At 40.2% G+C, this 24387-nt stretch overlaps 1 protein-coding gene across 1 annotated transcript in view; it reads right to left on the bottom strand.

Annotated features, from left to right (window-relative positions):
- Nucleotides 1-24387, bottom strand: part of snx7 (sorting nexin 7) — a 79231-nt gene that overhangs the window by 40722 nt on the left and 14122 nt on the right. Inside the window, exon 3 of the mRNA XM_038691948.1 lies at nt 13641-13751. Coding sequence (XP_038547876.1) covers nt 13641-13751 — 111 coding nt within the window. The remainder of the gene's footprint in view (nt 1-13640; nt 13752-24387) is intronic.

Here is a 24387-nt window from a genome sequence, read left to right as displayed (position 1 = left end):
ATTTTTATTGTTTTTCTAACCTAAAGGTTAGCTTTTCTAAATCACTTTTATACTAGAGTGTTTTGTGTATATTAAAAATATGTTTAAATTCATTTAAATACATTTTATGACATTTTTAATTGAGAAATAAGATAAGATATAACTTCATTAATCCCCCATAGGGGAAATTTAGGTCAACATATCAACACAAAGAAATATAAAAGAACAACAGATACAGTTTTGTAGAAGTATAAACACACTATTTACACTATACAATCAATAATCATTCAATCATTTACAACCAGATAATGTCTCAGATATAATCAGGCACAAATCTGTCAGTTTGGTGCTGCAGTGTTGTGGAGCCTGATGGCACAAATGAGCCTCCAAAGCACTTTGAGCCTCGGGGCTGGATGAGTCTGTGGCTGAAGGAGCTCCTGATCTGCCTCAGCTCAGCATAGAGAGGATGAGAGGGGTTGTCCGTGATAGTTTTCAGCTTCCCTCTCATCCTCCTCTCAGTCACTGCCTCCACACCGTCCAGTTCCATCCCCACCACTGAGCCGGAGAAAAAGCCCTCCTTACAAAGAACCAACAGTTTCCAAAACTACTCAAATTACTAAATAACTACCAAAAACATACTTGTCACTACAAACAGCAAACTTACAAAGATCTACTGTGAATCTTTTGGATAACATAAAAATTCTGGAAACTTAAAGTAACACTTTCTCTGCTATTCTCTGCATCTTTGGCATGTGATAAGTATGGTTGGGTCAGTTTCCAGTGTACAAGCTTAAACCAGTTTGATTTTCCATTACAAATTATAAGATGAATCTATTTTATGATCTTGTTGCTGCATCCTCTTTCTGTCTCTCCCTTTTAGTTATTACTCTGCCTCCTTCAGCGATAATGGTACATGTAATAAATGTATTTTATTTGTCACTTTGGAGGCGAGGGTTAGTGAATTGGCAATGTGGCTCCGCACAACATGCAGCATTGGTTGACATGCAGCAAAGCATCAGGCTGGGGCTCGAACCCAGGTCACTGCGACGACTCAATTTAATTATTAATCAGAATGTCAAATTAATAGTTTAATATATTCCATGAGACTGAATTAGGCAATTGGCTTTTAATTTAGTTTTGTTTAATAGTGTATGAGATATGAGATAGCGTTTGGCTCGCCGCTTATCTTTGCTGGGATTATTGTCGACTTGCCTGTTTCTACTGTTTGTCACTCGAAATGTGTCGCCACTACTGGTGTATGACCGCCTGACTTTGTTAATATATATACGCAATTCTGTGGAGAAAGCGACGATCTACGACTCTGTCGGTCAGTCGACAGGTAGCCTACGCCACTGCCTTTCCTTACGTCCATACCTGCCTATCTATGGCGTCAACCTTGCCTGCCACTCCGGAGAAATAGCCGCAGGAGACGCGGTAGGAGAGGCGGAATACGTGTCAGGCTCAGAGTGTACCTGACATCATCCTCTGCCTGTGATCGGGGCCATCCATGTGGTGGGTTTTCGGCTGGGTTCGTCGGCTGTGGGCTGCGTTCTCTGGCATGCAGTTGTCGGTGGCTCCGGTCGATTGTACCGGGCTCCGAGTGTCCATCTCCCCGCTATTGGAACAGGGAGCGCCTCAAGCGAGGCTGCGTGCTTGCGAATCTCCGCCCGCTTGGTCGTGCTTCCCAACGGACCGAAAGACGCTCTATTCATATAGCGCTGATCAACACTAGATCACTTACAAATAAGACTTATTGAATGACTTATTTATGACAAATGCTCTGGACTTTTTTTTGTTGACGGAAACATGGCTAAAACCAGGTGATGATAGCGATTTCTCGGAGCTCCTCCCCCCCAGCTGTTCTTTCTACAACTCCCCACGACTGTCAGGTCGAGGCGGTGGGCTGGCCACGCTCTTCAAAGACGAGCACAGTTGCAGGCTACTACCTACACCTGTACTGTGTGCCGCCCACCAAAGCTAAACAAAGATTTTATACACGAGTTTTCTGAGTTTTTAGCTGATGTTGTTCCTAAATATGACAAGCTTTTGGTTTGTGGGGACTTCAATATCCATGTGTGTTGTCCTTCAAACCCACTCGCTCATGATTTTAATACTCTTTTAAACTCTTTTGGCCTAAATCAATGTGTGGAAGGGCCGACACATCATCTCGGCCACACTTTGGACCTCATTATCTCACATGGGCTTTCAGTTTTACTTGAGGAAATAAAAGAATCCGGTATCTCAGATCACTTCCCTATTAGATTTGAGATCAGTGTTCCACCACCCGCTAGTAAACCTGTCTCCTCAGCCTCTAGGCGCCGCTGCATCACACCCTCTTTAGGTGTAGAGTTTGCTTCTGCGTTTATGGGCTCACAGTTTTATGCTATGAATGGTCTGGTCTCTCCTTTTTCCCCAGATAATGTTCTGTGTTTCATTCCACAAGCACTGAAATTTTAGACTCTATTGCCCCTTTTCGGACTAAAGCTATTAAACCTAAGGTGGATCCCTGGTTAAATGATGCCACAAGGGCTCTTAGGCAACATTGTTGACAAGCTGAACGAAGGTGGAAGAAGGACAAATTATTTACATTACTGTGCCTATTAAGGGACAGCCTAGCCGCATACCAGAAGGCTGTAAAGGTGTCGAAGATCTTTCTTCGATCATAACTAGCAGTTGCCATGAACCTAGACTTTTATTTAATACCATTCACTCTGTGTTGAATCCATGTACCTCAGGTTTCAATTAGTACATGTGAGAAATTTCTTGGCTATTTTACTGACAAAGTAGCATCTGTTAGGCAGAACTGCAGTACTAATGTCTGTACCTGCTGCTCCTGTGCATTCTGCTGTTTTTGAGGATTTTAAACCAGTTTCGCTTACGCTGTTTTCTGAGGTAGTGCAACACATGAAACCCACATACTGTCCGTTAGACATTGTCCCAGCCAGGATAGTGAAGGAAGTTTTTAATAGCGCCAAGTCGACATGGGTCGAGTCTACTCACGTTAATTAATTCTTGTCTTAGTCTAGGTTGTGTCCCAGCTGAATTTAAACAACTGCTGTGGTCAGGCCCCTACTTAAGAAACCAAATCTTGACCCTTCAGTGTTATCTAATTTTAGACCAGTTTCTCATCTGCCTTTTCTGTCAAAGGTTTTCAAAAAAGTTGTTTTTATACAGCTACAAGCCTTTATGCAGAAAAATTTTGTGCGTGAAAAATTTCAATCTGGTTTTAGATCACGTCACAGTACTGAGTCTGCACTGCTCAGAGTACACAATGACATTGCCTTATCTGTGGATGCCGGGAATCCTGCTGTTTTAGTGCTTTTGGACCTCACGGCGGCGTTTGATACGTTGGACCATGCAGTTCTCCTCTCTCGCCTTGAGCATGATGTAGGCATTCGTGGTTTGGCTCTTCAATGGTTTAGCTCCTTTTTAGCAAATAGGAGCTTCTCTGTTATGATTGGTGAATGCTCTTCATCAGCTGCTCCTCTTTCTTGTGGGGTACCCCAGGGTTCAATTCTTGGCCCAATCTTGTTTTCTTTATATATGTTGCCGTTAGGGAGTATTATAGGAAAGCACAACCTATCCTTTCACTGTTATGCCGATGATTTGCAGATTTATTTGCCTTTAAAACCGAATGTTAGTGTTGCACTAGACTCCCTACTTAGTTGTATTAATGATATTAAGTTGTGGTTGTCACAAAATTTTCTTAATTTAAACAAAGCAAAAACTGGCTCCATACCTTAAGCCTGCTGTCAGAAATTTGGGGGTTACTTTTGATTGCAACATGAAATTTGACATGCAAATCAGTAATGTTGTCAAAATGAGTTTTGAAAACTGAAAAACCTATTAACTCCTCCGAAGCCGCAAGTCCGATCTGCACCAAACTTGGCACAGACCATCTCAGGAAATTTTGATCCTACAAAAAATGTCCCAATTATATGCTAACAAATGTTTGCGAAAAACACTAAAAACAGGAAGTGATGTTATATCTTAGGTTTGGAATGGCCGATAGACACCAAATTTTGACCAGTAATGTGGGACGACCCCCTGAGGGCCTGTGCAAAATTTGCTGCAACTATCCCCTAGGTGACCTAAGCCGAATTGTTCAGCATGGTCCCCTCACTACAGGCACCAAAGTTCACCTCAATTTTGCCCATAGGTGGTTATTGCAGATTAAAGACGTGAAAAAAATTGATTTACATGCATTTTATATCTCCATAACCACAAGTCTGATTGATAACAAATTTGGGTAATTTCTTCCCCATGGGCCCCTGATGACACCTGAAAAATTCGTTGCAGTTCGGCCAAAAGGTGGTGCTATAATCGAAGCTCAAATACCATCAGAGAATCCTATTCATTTCAATGGGTTTTTTAACCAAAGGACATTTTACCTCATAACTACACCCCAGCACATTCATAAACTTCATGTCTACGTGTTTGGGGGATACTGACGATTCGTATGGTATAGGACACAGCTCTGTGCGATGATGTTTTCATTTCACTAAATTGTAAAAACTGAAAAACCTATTTTAATTAACTCCTCCCAAGCCGCAAGTCCGATCGGCACCAAACTTGGCACGGATCATCTCTGGACCGAGCCAAAAAGTTTGTAGAGGGAATTTTGAAATTATAAGCTAATAAATTTTTTACGTTTACAATGGCCAATCTACACCAAACTGACCTTATCTTCCACGCCCTCCCAAGGGGCTGTGTGACATTTGGAATCAATCGGCCACTAGGTGGCGCTATTTATTGTAAATCAAAAAACACTCCCATAGACATACATTCATTTCAGATCTCCATAACCACAAGCCCCTTTAATGTATAACTCTGCTCATTTATTCTCCACGGGGCCCCCCGAGCCACGGCAACGTGGCTAGCGCGCCCTCCACGGGGCGTGGGGGGCAGCTGGCGCCGGGAGGCTTGGACCCTGCTTACAACTGCTTGCAGTTCTAATTATTATTATAATTTTAAAAAAAATTTTTTTACCTTCATTATTAACTTTCCCGAGAAGAGTAGCCTACAGGTTTCTGTCGGGTCAGTGAGGGAGCACAGGAGGAGCCACTGGGTTTCCTCTGCTCTTCAGACACAACAGCTGCATTTCTCTTCGTATCACTTGTCAATGGACTTGGCGGTGACTGTGTCCGCTATTTTAGCCCACTTTCTTTAATCTCCCAAATTAAGTGTTATGTGAATTTGGATTTCTTCACAGAGGTTACCAACACCTCTAAATCATCTGACTTGGAGATCGATGATGGCGATTAACAGCCGTTTGGCTCGTGAGATGAGAAAAGTGGCATCAGTTGCTAGGTAACAGACATAAAAGTTGATAACCGATCTTAGACTCTTGCTATCTTAATATAAGACTTGTGATAGGAACTTTCAGTAATAAGGCCCCAGGTGCATAAAAGGCAGAGCCTACATTTTAATCTAGTGGACTTAATGATATTAGATATTAATGCATACAAGTGCTTCTCAGAAAATTTTAATATTGTGGAAAATTTAACATAAAAAGGAAAATATAGATTAGAATATATATTACAAATCTAGAATATCATTTTAAAAAACAACTTTAATATATTCTAGATACATTACGCATAAAGTGAAATATTTCAGCCATGTCTTTGTTTTTATCCTGATGATTACAGCTTACAGCTCATGCAAATCAAAAATCCATATATCCGTCATATATATCATTGACCCCCTTCACAAGTAGGGTAAGCCACAGCAGGTCATTGCTGAAAGTGGGAGAGCTTCTCAAGGAGTGGGACTGAGACTGGAGTCAGCGCATCAAGAGCCACCAGGAAGAGACGGGCTGTGCTTGATTGGCCAGCCAACTCTCCTGACTTGAACACCATAGAGAATCTATGGGTCATTGTTAAGAGGAAAATAAGAGACACCAGACCAACAACACAGACGAGCTGAGTGCCGCTATTAAAGCAACCTGGGACTCCATAACACCTCAGCAGAGCCACAGACTGATTGACTCCATGTCACGCCACACTGATGCAGTATTTTGTGCAAAAGGAGACCCGACCAAGTTCCAAGTGTACAAATGAACCTTTATCATAACTTTCAATTTTTCAGAAGGTTGACATTTCTGTATTATAAATTCTTCATGCTAATATTCTAATATTTTGAGATAAGGATTTTTGATTTCCATGAGCTGTAAGCTGTAATCATGTTCATCATCACCTCAATATTAAAACAAAAAAGGCCTGAAATATTTCACTTCATATGTAATGAATCTAGAATATAAGAAAGTTTCACTTTTCGACTTAAATTACAGGAAAAACATTTCCACGATATTAACATTTTCTGAGATGCACCTGCGCAGACTGTGCACTGTAGCAACCAGCCACGAAAATCACATCATCGCGCACCTGTCAATATTAATTTCATGTTTCCTGCAGTTGACCCCTAATCTTTCAATAATCCAATGAAAACCTACCAAAAATCCACGCAGTGAGAAACAAACCTCTGGGAAAGTCTATTAAGCAGCTTTACCTTCGGCATCCGATCGCATTGCAAAGTCAGCATTCACATATACTTGTGGTAAACTCGTGTCTCTGAATCACTATCAGGACACAGGACAATTTGTTAGATTTGTATATTTCCCAGTTCTAAATTCTCCAGGAATTGCTGGTCTTGGCAGAGTTAAGGCCAACACTGAAACCTTACTGACTATTGACTGACTGACCTACAGTACAGGGAGTACCTAGAGTATATTGTAAATAGCCTGGTCGCTGTTATTGAACTGTGAATAAAGACGCTGACTTACTTCAATGAAATACTTTTTCACTGAAGTAAAAACCAGCACTGTTTTGCAACGCCCCCAGGGAAACGCTTGGAATGGATACCTCAAGCGCTTGCTTCTGATACACCTGCTTACACCAAGATCACACAGCTCAAGGATCAATATTCAATATATTTGTTTTCAAAAACCTGGACTCTGCACGACATCGCCAGAAAAGGAACTACGATAAACACAGAAGAGGCATGGAGTTTGGGCGCTACAGCACATTCATCTTTAAAAAACAGCCTCAGTCTGACAAAACTGACAATAAGTTCATGCAATAAAGTTATACTGAGCACTGTCCATTAATAATTATTTACCAGACTTTCATTTCCTTATGGGATGATAAAGTGGTGGAATCTGACTATTAGGCTGAAATTACACTACACATTAAGTGCAAGGAACATTTTAGCAGAAGTGCTCTAACAAATTGAGAGCTGTCTTGTGTGCACAGAGTTTTATTCTGAGCTAAGGGTGGCTTTTCTTCAAAGATATGACGGACAGCGTATAAAAGCTTTAATCAGAATTTTGATTCTGATATACAGTAAACATCCACTAATTAATGTGCTTTGATACGAACTGAATGCATGAGGAAATGAAACAGGGCATCTGGGAAGAGGGAAGAGACAGAGAAACTCAAGGTTTGCTGAATAACAGTGAGCAGTTTAGGCAAGAGTTTAAGTTACCTCTCTTTTTGGAACGCAGTGTTTCCCACATGTAGACTTTACTTAAGTAAGCCTCCCAGGTATGTTAACGGCCACCCAGAAAGCAAGTTCTGTGACTTTTTGACAACTTTATAAAACATACTGCTGATGGAGAAAGAGGCTAGGCAAGTTGCTGTGTTTGCAGCAGGGGTGTAGGTATGTGTATGTGTGCGTGTGTGTGGAAAAGGAGCAGATTGAAGTCGTGAGTAAACACTAAAATAAGGTGAAGAATGAAGCAGAAATAGTGAAATAAGAAATAAGGTTGTAGAAAAAGAAAATATAGCCCGCTAAGACAGACCAGATAATTTATCAGCAATGATAAATCTGACAAAGAAGTTTATCATTATTGATTTTTAATATAACTGTGTCTGATAGATAAGTCTAAAACTGTGTTGATGGATGATTGGTTTACTGTATATATCATAACATCACAAATGTCCACTATAAAATTAAGACTTTGTAACGCATAGGTGTACTGTACGGCCGACCAGAAAATTGCTGTGTGTCGTGACTAATTCCCAAATGAGGTTCGTGGTGTATCTTTGTTCCCCCATCATTTGCTTGCCAAGCATGGTCGCCGTACTTTACAGTAGAGACAGACATCTGACTGAGATGGTATCTGGACTGTTCACACGTGGTTGTTGATGTGCACTGCAGTTACTTCAGCTACTCCTAGATAAATTATTTCACTCCCGTTTCGGCATTACCGCGGTACCATGTCAGCTGAAAGGAGAGACATCTGTAAAGAAATTACACTGGTGGATACTTTCCATAATTGAAGTCCCTGGATTTCATACTTTGATTATTGTCAGGAGCTTGTCTTGTCTGTGTGTGTCTCTAGTCTTGTCCTGTTTATCTTGTTATGTTGTTATGGAAACAAAAAGTTACATTTGCATTTTGGAACATAAAAACAATAAACTTACCAGAACTACTGCTGTTGTTGTTTGGTAATGTGCTCCAGCAACAGTAGGCATGATGGGAAATGCAAGGAGTCGCTACAGTACTCAACACTGTCTGCAGCACATTTAACAAGGCTTTTATTGTGTAAAACATGCTGCGGAAAACTCAGTGACTTGAAACTCCACTCTAATTCATAGGCTGTCATTATATTCCATTCGAGAGCGGCTGATGTCACATTCAACCCCTAGTGGTAAAATCCCGGTCAGGTCCGTAATAATTTCAAACAGGGTTAAAATTGCGTATGTGATACCATACTACATAATCATCTTCCTTTGTCTTATTGCAGATCCTGGGATCTCACTGTTATCCTATTCTGGGACTGTAATAAACCAGCCTTAGTGAGAATTGACTTGTGGCCCTGATTAATTTCAATTAATCCAAGATAAAATCTCCCTTTCAGCTTCACACATGGATTCACAGTATTGGTTATTGGTGTGAAAGCATTACTTCTAAACTCGAGCAGACACCAATGGTCACTGCTGCGACTGAATGTAAATGACATGTTAGGGGTGCAAGGCAAAAGGCTACTATCTATTTGTCAAAAATATCTGTATTCCGATTGTACCAGAAGTTGTTAGAAATTGTCTAATCTACTTAATTTTTTTATACAGCCATTTATACTCCTCATACATATTACATACATACACCTTAAGCTGCCAATCAAATAATATAGGAGGGTAAATAGGAGGAGGGTAAGAAATGTTCATGATGAAAAGGAGGAAGATAAAAAACAAAACTGTGAAGAGATCCAGATAAAAATAAATTGCTTTGAAAGGTCTATTAGAGAAATTTAAATAATGTTGCCAAAAATCTGAAAACCTCCCATGGCCCATTAGCATGCTTTTAAGAGGTTCTGTAACTTCAGCCTAAGGGTGCTCCGATCGATCGTTCACCGATCATAATCAGCCGATAATGGCTTTAACTAGTTTGATCGGTGGTCGCTAAAAAGGCCGATAAGAAAAGCCGATCAGATGATGCAATACTCGCCAGACAAATTTTCAACGGCAGCTAAAATGTTTCACTACGCTGTGTGTGCGGGTTTAAAAACTAGCTAGCACCAAAGTCCTTCTCAGACAAGAAGGGATTAACACGCCCACATAATCATTTACAATTAGAGTTGAACAGCAAATCAGTCAAGTGGAGCAACACGCAGGAGCGATCATGTGAAACTGTCGCAGCTGTGCTCATCTCACTCACGCGCCACCCGAGTTTAATAGACACAGCGCATCAGGCAGAGAGAGAGACTGATCCTTCAGTGCAAGTTTCCTGATGCAAAGAGCGGTGCCACTCAATCAGCTGACTGCATCTCTCTCTCTCTCTGTTTTCGTTACAAAAACGGAGACCTTTTGCTACGTTTCTACCTCCTGTCCAGATTAAAACGGTGAATCAGAGGATGTTTGTTTGAAAACGCTGCTGACCCGATGGACAAAACAGAGGACTTTATAAAATGATGATGAACACACACTCACATTTGGCTTTGTGAGTCGGTCTTATCAGTCATGCAAAGCAAAAACACGATGCTTTACAGAGTTTTAGTTTTGGTATTTTTATCAAAATATAAGTACTGTGTAAATAACACTTAACAGTTAGTCTACCCTACTGTGCATGTCGCTATATTTACTTTGCGACAACTCCCAGTCTGTTTTTCCGCCGGCGTCTCTCGTACTCCCGTGTTACCTTCAGTAACAGTTCCACTTCGTTGTCGGTCAATGGAAAAAAAAGAAAAAAGCCTGGTGTGGTTCTTTGTCTGTATTACTTTCTTCTTTCGCTAAATCGTCTGCTACTGCGGAGTAGACCATATGCTTCATGTTTACACTGGCACGCGCAGTATAGCTACCTGAACTAGATGTGTGTTTTCAGTCGTTCTAATATAGACAGAGATCAACTCTGACACGCAGTTGAAACGCTGCTGTGGACGGAGAAGATCGGTTTCGTAATAAAACAGTTTTAAAAACGTAGCAGTGTGGATGTAGCCTCACATTACCCCACTCCTCTCTCTACTCCTCTCATGTCAACACTACCGTTTTCCCGGAGATTCTCCCGTATTTTTCCGTTCTCACTCGGTATCCACCCGTTAAATGTTTCCCCGTAAATCTCCAGTATTTTTAACCTTTATGAAATCAAATAAAAACCTTGTTTGCTACTCTCCCTCTGGTAAAGTCGGTGGCAGCATGTAAGATATGTAGACTGTGCTTCTTGCACAAGGATAAAAAAAGAAAACAATCCACTGAAATGATATAAGGCCTAAAGCCTACTAATAGCAAACCATATGAAATTATAATGAATATAGTAGCCTATGTAATATTAACAATTGACTGTATAATATGGAATTTACATTGTAGCCTATTTTTATTTATTAAAATTTTCCTTATTTTCAAATCTCACTGATGGCAGTTTTGACTCCTCTCTGTAGCCCACTCTCCCTCTCTCTGCTCCTCTCTCTGCTCCTCTCTCCCCCCTAAAACCCACAGAACCTGCCTGAGCTTTCCAGAACAAAAAGCAGCTACTTCAGAGTTTATCATCGACTCATGATGCCTGTGCTCCTTTATCTCCTAAATATTTTGGCTACAGCCTTTTTTGTTGCAGTTTTTATGGTTGTAGTAAAATTATAAAGATGCTGTTTGTTCTGTTTATGTAGTTTATTCCACAGTAAAGCTATATTTGTTAAGCTATAAGATGTTCACAGTAACCAGGCAAAGGCTGCTATGGCTGTAAGACAGATTGAGTGGAATTTGTTGCCCGTGTTTCCTGGCAATAAAATAAACAGTTGTCATTTCATGATACTTTATCATCTGTTAACTTTAACACTTACATTAATACATTGTTTTTAGGACCAATTAAAATAAATATACAGTATAATGCTACATGATAAATAAAAGGCTCCAAATAGACCCAGTGATCGGTATCGGCCGATACTGCTTTCAGCAATCTGTGATCAGCCCAAAATATCCTGATCGGAGCACCTCTTCTTCAGCTTTAACTAGTTCCTGTCTTTTGTCAAGTTGTACGGCTTCAATATCTGATCATGATGAAAAAAATAACACCTGTGGAACATGAGTCAGGCTTTATTCCACACTGCACAACTAATCTGGCGCCTTAAACCACAGAACACCAGACTACCTTCCTGATGGCGCAGGGATGGGGGGAATTCATATTGCTATCGCATGTCCCAACATGTTTCTAATGTGAAAAGGTTTTTGCAGATGGTTTGGACTTTTGGACTAACTGCAGTTTAAAGTTCTGGCAGGCTATTTTAATTATTAGTCTTGCCTGAAACAAAGCTGCCATGGCTCGCAGGATTGTTTGCTCCTCCTTTCCCGTTTGTAACAATACAACTTCTGCACGACAAGAACGTGGCAAATTGGAACTATTGTTGAGTCCTGTGCGTGAAGTTGAAATTAAAATTAATCTGGTCATTTCAAACTATGATAGAAGGCTACCTGCCAGATGGACAACCGGACAATGTCAGATGCCCTCTGTGACGGTCCTATCAACAGCCAATACCTACAGTGGTGGTAATGGTTTTGTTTTTCCTAATATGGTTTAAGTACACTGCTCAAAAAAATAAAGGGAACACTTAAACATCACAATGTAACTCCAAGTCAATCACACTCCTGTCAGCGTAGTGTCCAGAGCATGGAGGCGCTACCAGGAGACAGGCCAATACATCAGGAGACATGGAAGAGGCCGTAGGAGGGCAACAACCCAGCAGCAGGACCGCTACCTCCGCCTTTGTGCAAGGAGGAGCAGGAGGAGCACTGCCAGAGCCCTGCAAAATGACCTCCAGCAGGCCACAAATGTGCATGTGTCTGCTCAAACGGTCAGAAACAGACTCCATGAGGGTGGTATGAGGGCCCGACGTCCACAGGTGGGGGTTGTGCTTACAGCCCAACACCGTGCAGGACGTTTGGCATTTGCCAGAGAACACCAAGATTGGCAAATTCACCACTGCCACTCTGTGCTCTTCACAGATGAAAGCATGTTCACACTGAGCACATGTGACAGACGTGACAGAGTCTGGAGACGCCGTGGAGAACGTTCAGCTGCCTGCAACATCCTCCAGCATGACCGGTTTGGTGGTGGGTCAGTAATGGTGTGGGGTGGCATTTCTTTGGGGGGCCACACAGCCCTCCATGTGCACGCCAGAGGTAGCCTGACTGCCATTAGGTACCAAGAGGAGATCCTCAGACCCCTTGTGAGACCATATGCTGGTGCGGTTGGCCCTGGGCTCCTCCTAATGCAACACAATGCCAGACCTCATGTGGCTGGAGTGTGTCAGCAGTTTCTGCAAGAGGAAGGCATTGATGCTATGGACCGGCCCGCCCGTTCTCCAGACCTGAATCCAATTGAGCACATCTGCGACATCATGTCTCGCTCCATCCACCAATGCCACATTGCTCTGCAGACTGTCCAGGAGTTGGTGGATGCTTTAGTCCAGGTCTGGGAGAAGATCCCTCAGGAGACCATCTGCCACCTCATCAGGAGCATGCCCAGGCGTTGTAGGGAGGTCATACAGGCACGTGGAGGCCACACACACTACTGAGCTTCATTTTGACTTGTTTTAAGGACATTACATCAAAGTTGGATCGGCCTGTAGTGTGGTTTTCCACTTTGATTTTGAGCGTGACTCCAAATCCAGACCTCCATGGGTTGATAAATTTGATTTCCATTGATCATTTTTGTGTGATTTTGTTGTCAGCACATTCAACTATGTAAAGAAAGGAGTATTTAATGAGATTATTTCATTCATTCAGATCTAGGATGGGTTATTTTAGTGTTCCCTTTATTTTTTTTAGCTGTGTACTTTTGAAACTTTAATTGATTTAGTTAGTCTAAATAAAGCCTAAACTTTTCTAAACCTGAACCTTGTGTCCTTGCCTTTACTGCTTGGTCCCTGGCACCCGCCCATCTACAAACCAATCAATCACAAGTATAAGGAGAAGTAGCTCATGTAAGTGATGGTGACAGGATGTAGGTGTGTCATGTATATTTCTTTAGTGCGCACACATAAATGCAATGTGAAACTAAAACTAACTGGATCTAATGTATACAATGTAACAAATGCAAATCTTGGTTTCAGGCGTGAAAAGGCCCTTAGTTTTACCTCTGTACAAGTTGATTTTCATACTGTGTGAAAATATACGAAAAACCAAAGGAATCCTGGTGAGAAAAATGCGTTGATCTTGTGTGCTGATACATACGTGGATGATGAGTGTAGGGTGGGTTTCTTCTAATCTGCTTCGGAGCCACAAGAAGTCCTGGTAGCGCCGGCGTACCTCATACTCACTGGAGTCAAACTCGCTCCGTGTGGTCTGGAGACAAGTTACAAATTAGAATGAAGACATCATAAAGCTTTATCCCTGGAATCTATGTACACTTAACATTTATCCTGAGCTAATGATAAATAAAGTACTTATTTGGAACACTGGGAGGAAGAGGCAAGTGAAATTAACTTTTTGGCTCACCTGCCATGGGACTGGTAGAAAAACATTTACTGGCAAAACATACTTTTTACTGGCCAAAATAATAACTTGCCTTTTTATGTAACATATACATTGTTTTAGTACTTTGAATTGAGATAATAAGGTATTCTGTCGAACGCAAAATTAAAGAACACGCCAGATTTAAATTTGAAGCAAAATTATTTTATATCTATTAAATGCACTAAAGACTAGAGCCCGACCGATTATTGTTTTGCAGACATTAATCGGCCGATATAAGCTACTTGCAGATATATCTGCATTGGCGTTTATAACAGCCAATATGACTATTAAAAAGAGAAAGAGAGTCGGATACTTCTCTCAGGTCATGAGTGTTTCATAGTTTGCCTACCATGTTAACAACACTGCACAGAGCAGCTCTGTTGGAGCTACGGTGAGGAGCTCCCGGGAGCTCTCACACTCAAGTGTTCCCGCTTTTGTCACATCAATTACATGACTTATAATATTAATAAAAAGAGCCCTCATCACTTTTCCTCTTCGGAGACCAGACTTGATAACCCTCCCGTTTTTCACTGCCCTCTCCAGGCTCAGCAGCGTGTTTTCACAGTAAGTAACTTAGTGTTGGAGGCTACCTTGCTCACAGATGTGATTGTAGATTTATTTGCCAGTTCTAGCGGCCGGTCCTCTCATTTCTCTAGTTTATTACTTCTACATATTTTCTAACATCGCCAAAAGCAGATAACGCTGCCTGTTGCTAAATTAGCCACAAAGCTAATGCCGTGTTTATCAGTGGAGGAGCACTAACAGGCTTATCGTGGCGGATTATGTGTAAGATAACTGCATGACAAAAAATATATATAATTATTTGCCTATAGGAGAGCCCTGATTATCATTATTATGAAAGCAATGACATGAGAGATGATATATGGTATTATTATAATTTTTAGTACTACTCTATTGGTATTTTTTTTCAAAGATCAAAAAATCAATAGCAATAGCCTGTACTGCACTGGAGCTATAGCTAATGCTAATTAGCAACAACATGCTCCCGTTCTCCACGGACGACTTCTACAAACTTCTACAGAAAACTGCAGTGCTGGAAACCAAGATCCACAGGTTAGAAGTGAATGTGGAAATGAATGGATCATGTGGGAATGACACTACTTTACCGTGGACCCAAAACAGCAGACAAGAGTATGCTAACACACAGCTAATTAGCAACAACAAGACGACCAAGAAGCAGGAGGCCTGTGTACTGGGTAATAAATCTGAAAGTGGGAGTCCTCCCTGGAAAGCTCTTGGTGCAAAGCCTAAGAGTAAATTATTTCCTTGGGAAATGAGAGGACAAGTAACAGGCAGAACCCAGCGCCCTGAGATTTGTGATGCGACTGGCTGGCCTGCATTATCATCCAGGCAGAGCGCCTCTTCAACCCCTGTTCGTAGAAGGACACAGCCGTGGACAGCTGCGAAAGGGAACGTTAGCAATAAACCTCCCCAGCAACCGAGTGTGCAACAGCATAACAGATTTTCACCACTATTGACAGCATTCGCAGCCTCAAATGGGAATGCAGGAAAGCAGAGCGCAGATGGAAAAAATCCAGTCTCCAAGTCCATTACCTCAGTCTGAAGGATTTATTAATTAACTACAATAACATGGTTAAGGATGCGAGAACACACTATTTTTCTGAACTCATTACTACACATAAACACAATCCCAGGTTTCTGTTTAAGACTGTGGATCAGCTGGTAAACCCAACCCCTCCTTGTGCCTCAGCTGGAAGTAATGATGACTGTGAATTGTTTTTATCTTATTTTACCAATAAGGTGGTGTCAATCAGAGCCTCTATTACCCCCACTGCCTCTTACTCAGAGGTTCCTCACCAGCAACAAGAGAGTTTTAACCAGTTTTATCCCATCGACTTGTCTGAGCTTTTAAAAACAGTATCACAAATGAGAGTGTCCTCCAGCCCACTTGATGTAATCCCTACAAAATTTTTACTGAAAGTAATAGATTCTGTTGGGCCCCATTTGATCTCTGTTTTCAACAGCTCCCTATCTACTGGTTGTGTCCCTGATTATTTTAAAACGGCTTGCGTGAACCCACTTTTAAAGAAACCTGGTTTAGATCCCTCCCTCCCATTTTCAAAACTGCCTTTTATTGCAAAGATTCTAGAAAGAATTGTGTCCAAACAGCTGCTCACTGTACTGGAAAATAAATTATTTGAAAAGTTTCAGTCTGGTTTTAGGAAGTACCACAGCACTGAGACTGCCTTGCTTAAAGTCACCAATGACCTTTTAATGTCTGCTGATGAAGGTATGTGCTCAGTCCTTGTACTCCTGGACCTTAGCGCTGCTTTTGACACCATTGATCACAACATCATGTTAGACAGACTGAGGCACTGGGTGGGGATCTCTGGTACTGCCCTAGAATGGTTTTCATCCTACCTGTCAAATAGGAAGTTTTGTGTGTCTGTAAACAACTATGTCTCCTCATTCTGTCCAGTTAAATATGGTGTGCCTAAGGGGTCGGTCTTAGGTTCCATTTTGTTTTCCTTGTATCCGCTTTCCCTTGGACATATTATCCATAAACATGGCATTTCTTTTCATATTTATGCTGATGACACACAAATATACTTGCCCGTCAGATCCACAGACCCTGGAATGCTGAGTTCACTTAACAACTGCCTTTGTGAAGTTAAAAAATGGATGTCAAATAATTTCCTCCAGCTGAACTCAGACAAAACAGAAATCCTGGTCATCGGGTCCCAGCAGATGGCAAATCAAATACTGCTATCTGCTGGTTCCCTAGTAAATCACATTAAGCCTGTGGCAAAGAACCTTGATGTTTGGTTTGATAGTAATTTAAATTTCGAGCAGCACACCACAAAGTTTGTTCAATCATGTTTTTATCAACTTAGAAGTATAGCAAAAATTCGATCTATGTTAACTTTTAAGGACACCGAGACCATTTTACACGCCTTCATCTCATCACGCCTGGATTATTGCAACAGCCTTTTCACCTGTTTAACCCAAAAATCTATTGATCGACTCCAGACTGTCCAGAACTCAGCTGCCAGGCTTTTAACAAGAACAAAGAAATATGACCACATTACTCCTATTTTAGCTTCATTACACTGGCTCCCAGTATGTTTTAGAATTGACTTTAAAATTCTATTGATCACTTTTAAAGCTCTTCATGGCCTCTCGCCTTGTTATATTTCTGACCTTTTAGTCCCATACGCACCAGCACGTACCTTGAGATCCTCGGGCAGAGGTCTGTTGTCTGTTCCAGAGTCTCGACTGAAAACTAAAGGGGACAGAGCGTTTGCTGTCAGGGCCCCGAGGCTCTGGAACAGCCTGCCTGAGGAAATCAGGTCGGCTGAGTCAGTGAACTCTTTTAAGTCCCTTCTTAAAACATACTTTTATAGGAGAGCCTTTCCCGATCTTATTTGACTTTATTTTATCCCTTTTATTTTATTGTATTTTACTAATTTTATATGAATTTTTCATGCTCTTATCTTGTTTTTTTTTTGTATTATTCTTTACACTTGTTAAAACACTTTGTAACTTGTTTTTGAAAAGTGCTCTACAAATAAGGATTATTATTATTATTATTGCAGGACCCTGGATAACATCCCATCCTCACACAGAAGAGTAAGGATTGAGAGAAAATCACTGTAAAAGATGTAAGCAGCATGTGCAGTAAGAACACCAAAATACACTGTTTTCCAAAGGATACGGCGTCTGACTTGGCAGACAGAATCCTGCATATCGTGGCTGAACATCCTACTGTGAAAAACATACTGGGCCAATGATGTTGTGAAGCAACAGTCTGAAGTGTTGAAAGAGGATTTTAATAATCTGTTGAACACAGTCAGCTCTTTGAATGCTGAGGTGTTTATCAGTGGCCCTATACCGCCAATCTGAAGAGGAGCTGCAGCAGATTGATGGCTTTGAACATGTGGCTCTCAACGGCATGTCCTGTCCATCAGTGCATTTCATTGAAAATTATTACTTTCTGTGGGACCGCAGACATCTTTTTAAGGCAGATGGACTTTGCCTTAACAAGTCAGGAGTAAAATTGTTCAGCTCCAACCTGTTTTACTTTCTGTGTCATTCATCTGTTCCCTCTGCCAAGGACAAGAGACAAGAGGAATCAAAACAAGAAGAAGACATAACATAACATGCAAGAAACCCTGAAGGAGAGCCACCCCAACCCCCACTGGAAGAGAGCTCTGATCACGGGAGACATCTGAGCCAAGAGGAAGAGCCCTCACCTCCCTCACTGAAAACCAACAGTGAGGATTCACCATCTCGACCCCCCCCCCAGTTCCCATCTAGGTCACCCTTATTTCCAGACACCCTTTCTCCCCCCTGTTGGACTTCACTGATCACATGGAAGACCTGGTTAGAGCTGGAAACAAATTTACTCCACACACCTTCCACTCCCATTTTCTCTACCCTAAACCCCCCTCACCATCCACCTACACCACTGGTTCTAAGTCCTCCAGGTTTGACACATGTCACAAGTACAGCGCCCAACCCGTCCTCCCGCTCTGCAATGGCAAAAAAGCCCAATAAGCTCTGTCTGATATGTGCTGGGTCCAGGCTACAAGGAAAATAGCGCTCATGTCTCTTCCCAGGACAAGCCGGGGCCCAGTGTGCTGGTAGTCTTCTCCATCCCAGTCTTGATTGGTAACAGAAAAATAATGGTGAATGTTTTAAGAAACAGGAAACACTCAACATATCCTGCAAATTTAGTATTAATTCCTCGTCAAAAAAAGTGGGCCAGATAATGTTTTTAACGCACTAAAATTAGCTTTGTTAAACATTAGGTCTTTGGTAGGAAAAACATTTTTAATCAATGATTTTATAATCACTCACAATCTTAATTTCATGTTTTTATCTGAAACTTGGTTGGAACAAGATAACCGTGCAGCTGTCCTTATCGAGTCTACCCCTCCCAACTTCAGTTTATGAGTGAAGCTAGAGTGCATAAGAGAGGAGGTGGAGCTGCCATTTTGTTTAATGACTCCCTCCAATGCAAAAAGATGTCTTATGGGAATGTTGCTTCTTTTGAACATGTGGCTCTTCAGCTGAATTCCTCTTCTCAAGCTATTTTTCGAAATATCTATAGGCCCCCTAAATACTGTGCAAACTTTTTTGATGACTTTGGTGAACTGCTGTCTATAATCTGTATTGACTTTGACTGTGTGATTATTGTTGGTGATTTTAACATACATGTTGACAACCCCCAGGAAAGAGGGACTAAAGAACTGTGTTGTGTTCTTGATAATTATGGACTGACATGTGACGGAGCCCACACACAATAAGGGCCACACTTTGGACTTAGTCATCTCCAAGGGTCTGAACATTTCCAAGGTTGTGGTGACTGATGTTGCTCTCTCTAATCATTCCTGTGTTTTCTTTGAGAGTGCTATCTGCATGCACACAAATGTACAAACAGAGGTAATCACAAAACGGCATATCACTGAAAGGCTTTCTCCTCGACACCCGCGCTCTCACGGGTCTCAGTCAATGAGCTTGTAGATAATTTCATTCTAAAATTACAAATGTTATTGATGCCATTGCACCAGCCAAGGTGAAGGTGGTCTCTGGTAAGAGAAGATCTCCATGGAGAAATGCCACACTGGTTAGAATTCAAAAAAAGAGTGTCGAAAAGCTGAACGCAGGTGGCGGAAAACAAATCTCCAAGTTCATTATGACATATATAAAGAGAAACTTTGCATTTATAACTTAGAACTGAGAAATGCAAGGCGGTCCTTCTTCTCTGACATCATCACCAAAAACACTAATAATGCACGTGCCCTGTTTACTACTGTCGACAGGCTAACCAACCCTCCTGTGTCTGTAGCCTCTGATCTTCTATCCACCAGCCTCCTTCTTCACAGACAAAATTCAAACAAACAGACACGCAATCAGTGCCTCCATGCCAGTAACAGGATATGTCTTGTCCCTGTGTCCACTTAAAAACAATTCATATAGCATGAGACAATTTGATTCTATTAACCATAAAAACCTGGAGGACATAATACAACATCCTCCTTATGCTGCCTTGATATTCTGCCAACAGGTTTTTTCAAAAATGTTTCTAAATGCATGGCCTCAGATCTTCTACAAATTCTCAACATAGCTCTCCTCTCAGGTTTTATCCCCACAGGCCCTGAAAACTGCAGTCATTAAGCCACTTTTAAAAACAGGGTACCCCCAGGATTCTCAAAGTTAAATTTAAAGACTTTTTAAGACCTTTTTAAGACCACCTAGGATGAAATTTAATACCAACTTCACGTCCGTTTAATGTAAAAATTTGTATTCATTTTAAGCCTGAGAATATTATTTACAAAGTTACATGAATTTAATATTTAACGCATTATAGCTTTTTGGGGTGTGTTTGTACTTTGATAAGATAAAATGAATCAAGGACGTCACTTTGTGTTGAAAAGTGGTGGGGACATAAGGGTTCAGATTAGGGGTGTGACGATACACTTAGCTCACATGCACGATTCACAATATTGGGTTCACGAGAACAAGACAAGAATATATTTTAACCCTATTCGATGCTGAAATATATTTAAATGGGGGTCCCCTAGGAAATTGAGCACTAAACACTTAATTTCCTGCATTCTGGAAACATTTTCTGCACCAATTTATGGTAGAATTGTCTTAGCTTAAACTTTTTTGAACAATGCACATTTGTTTATTTTATCTTTAAATTGCATTGCATGTTTTCTTATTGTCCAAATAAACCTTTCTCAAAGTATTTTCAGTTGGGTTTGTCATTTTTCAGAACGTATTTAACAAATGCTTTAAAAAAAAAAAAAAAAAAAGTGATGGAGACATGTCCCCAGTATCCACAGTGTAAATGACACCTATGAAATGAATACAATATTTGTGCACTAAGAACTCAAGAAGGGGTAAAATCAAACAAATTGTGTGGTATGAGTTGTTACAATCAGTTAAACCTTGGCTAGATAAGGTAAAGTAATATAATATGCAAATTCCTTCAGTGATTATTCATCCTGTTCTGTTTTTCATCTAAAGCATCTAAAGCAGGGGTATTCAATTAGAATTCAAAGAGGTCCAGTTAGAGAAAATTTCCCAAAGCAAAGGTCCAGAACATCAAAACAACTAACTTGCGTTATCATTCAGTACCATAACTATAGTTGTATCAACATATGTTTTTATCAACAATGGACTGTCAAATCAAATAATATTTCAAGAATATTTACTCAGTTTTCACATCAAACTGGAGGGATGATAAATAATTACTCTAATAATAAATTCAAAATTTAACTAAAATAAAGTGCCTAATTTTTAGAAAAAATTAAATAAAAGGTGTAGCTTGAAGTGATGAAGTGCAGTCTTAACCACTTTTATAATAAACACTCAACACATCACAAATGAACAGATGTAATGCCTCCTCTTCTCTTTCATTCCCTCTTACAGAGCTACAACTTTCCTACTTTCTCTTGTTCCGTGAGAAACGTGAGCTCTAGTTTCTCCTGCCAGCTAGCATTGGCAATCTATGAGATATTTTGGGTTTGAACTGCCGTTGGAGGAACATACATTTAAGAATCTGTACAGTCTTGATTAAAAGCCATGTGAAATCTCTTTTCACTTTCGTTCCCTCAATTCGTGTGCGTTTCCAAAACGTCTCTGGTGAATCTCGCAGACTCGACTCGCAAGCATTGGAATGCATAGATTTCATTGGCTGAGCAGCGTCACATCAGACGATTGGAGCACACGTGATTGATCTGGGCCGCTAAACCAGTATAGTTAGAAAAGCTGCACGGGATAAAACAGAAACACTCCGTCACAAGGTAGTAAGTCTCAATACAAAATTGGCTGTAGGTCGGCGGTCCGGAGAGGACGGCGGCTGGGTCCAGATCCGGACCGTGGTCCGCCTATTAGTGATCTCTGACCTAAAGGCTGCTTGAAATATAGTTTTATATAGTATTGGCTTGAAAGCAGCAGGGAAAAGGAGTTGGGCTCCAGTTTGTTTATCCCTTTTTTTTTTCTTTTTTAAATTTATAGAAAAAGTACAAAATATACAAACAAGTTAGGGAATGGGTATACAACCAGAAGAAAATGAAAAAAAAAATCTACAATGGTGGAAATGATACCATAGCACACTCGAACATAGCAGCAGACAATGTAAGTTACAAACTGAAAAACAGATCAGGATAATATATGTAAATAGATAATTAAAGTAAGATATTTAAAAATAAATAAATAAAAATAATTGAGGAGCACAAAAAAGCAAGATCAGAGACATTAAAAAAGCAAGGATTGAGATATAGATGAGAGCAGGTTTTTTGCCTTTCTGTTAATTTTAACCATGGCTTTCAGCAACTTGAAGTAGTTGGTAAAAGAACATACAGTAAAAGAGTACTGCCTTTCCACTTGCAGGTATGTATGTGATATTTACCTAAAATAATTACAAGATTCACGGTATCTGAAATGCATGCATCCAAATTGTCCATAAAATAAATAATATCATTGTATACAAAAAGGTAATTTTTCAGTTTTTAAGGACAACCAGTCATGGACATCAGACCAAAAAAAAAAAAAAAAAAAAAGGTTGTAGGGGCAGTTGAAAAACAGGTGGTCAATGGTTTCAGCCTCTAAAGAACAAAAGATCTCCACCTCAAATTTAAATCTTTTGTTTAAAAAGTCATTAACAGGGTATATTGCTGATATTATTTTAAAGAGTATTTCCTTCACTTTAGGAGGAATAGGACATGAAAGATAAAAGGAAAATGACTGTCTCCTTAAGGGAACCTCAATATTATCTCGTACAGAGCATGATTTGATTTGATTTAAAGACCAGACTAATTGTTTTGTTGTCAAATTTTTTGTCCATCAATGGGACATCACCAACCTTTAAGGAAGGTGATGAGGGCGTGAGCAAGGAAAATTGCATACTGCTTTGTATTATTCGAAGAAGAGGAGTGGGAATTGCCTTACAGATCTTCTCATACCCCTTCCTTGCAATATTAAAACCATATTTGTTGGTGAATTCCTCAAAAGATAGCAACTGACAATCTGAGTTCAGTAAATCATAGACAAAGGTTAAACCATTTTCATGCCAGTCAGCTTTAAAGATGGATTTTCTGTTTATGGTAATAACCCTGTTGTTCCATAATAAAGAATTATCTGGTGAAAAATTGTGAGTAAATATAATTTTTCCAAAATGTAGTGCTTGTTTGTGGAAATAAGACATCCTTACAGGAATTTTCGGCACTTCATAATCACATTATAACAGGAAAACAATCCCTCCAACATGAAATATTTTGTTAGGGACATGGTACCATATAGATTCAGGTTGGGAAATACAGTCTTTCAACCATTTGACTCTTAACGTCGCAATTAGAGATTCAAATTCCATGGCCCTAACACAACCGTTTTCATAGTCCCTGAATAACTGAGATTTGTGTAGGTAATGAGTTTTGTTCCTCCGTATAAACTTAAATATTATAGAGTTGGATGACTCAATAGCTTTTGACGAAGTGTATAGTGAATGGCATGGGTAGATAAGCCTGGATAAGCCTTCAGCTTTGGACAGAAGAATTCGACCTAATAAGGATAAGTCACGTGTAAGCCAATGATTTAAGGATTTCTGAGCAGCTTGTAGTCTGGGGAAAATATTCAGAGCATCTCTGTTATGCAAATTTTTTGTTATTACTATGCCAAGGCATTTGACTTCAGCTTTGACTGGGATGTTGGTTATGCTGCTAAGCTCGTTATTATGGACAGCAAGTTCACATTTTTTAAAGGTTTAAAGTCAGACCAGATGCTTTAGAGAAAATACTTATTTTATCAATAGCTTTTGCATATTCTTGTTTTTTAAAAACACTGCTGTATCATCAGCAAACTGACTGATTATGAGTTCCTTCCATAATATTTCAATACCTTGGACGCCTGAGGAGTTTTTGAGGTATATCGCCATCGATTCTACAGCTAAGATAAATAAAAGAGACTAATTGGGCAACCCTGCCAAATACCCCGATTAACTGGAAAACTCATTGAAAAGCCATGTCTGAGGGATATACTACTGTTTGTCGTTACAGAGCATTTCAATAACTTTACAATAACTGTAGCCAAAGCCAAACATTTCCAAAGCTTTGAGCAGAAAGGGGTGTTCTAAGGTATCAAAAGCTTTAAAAAAAAATCTAAGAATAAAATGAAACTATCGTGTGGGAACAGTGAGTTATAATCAAGAATATCTAAGACTAAACGAATATGGTTGTGGATATGTCTCCCTTTGATAAATGCAGACTGTGTTTCATCAATTATTTTGCTAAGGCCTTTCTTGAGTCTATTCGCATAGACATGAGCTATATATATCCCCACAAAGGAGTGTAATAGGCCTCCATTTGTCCAAGGATAATTTATCTTTATTAGGTTTTGGTATGAGCGTGATTATCCCAAGTTTCATAGTTGGCGACAGGGTAGAATTATCCCAGTCCAAAAGTGCTTATAAAAC

The sequence above is a fragment of the Micropterus salmoides genome, unplaced genomic scaffold (genome assembly GCF_014851395.1).
Source record: "Micropterus salmoides isolate LMB-PRFRI ecotype aquatic unplaced genomic scaffold, ASM1485139v1 Ms_hic_scaffold_1, whole genome shotgun sequence".
NCBI lineage: Eukaryota > Metazoa > Chordata > Actinopteri > Centrarchiformes > Centrarchidae > Micropterus > Micropterus salmoides.
This window is presented reverse-complemented; position numbering and strand designations above follow the sequence as displayed.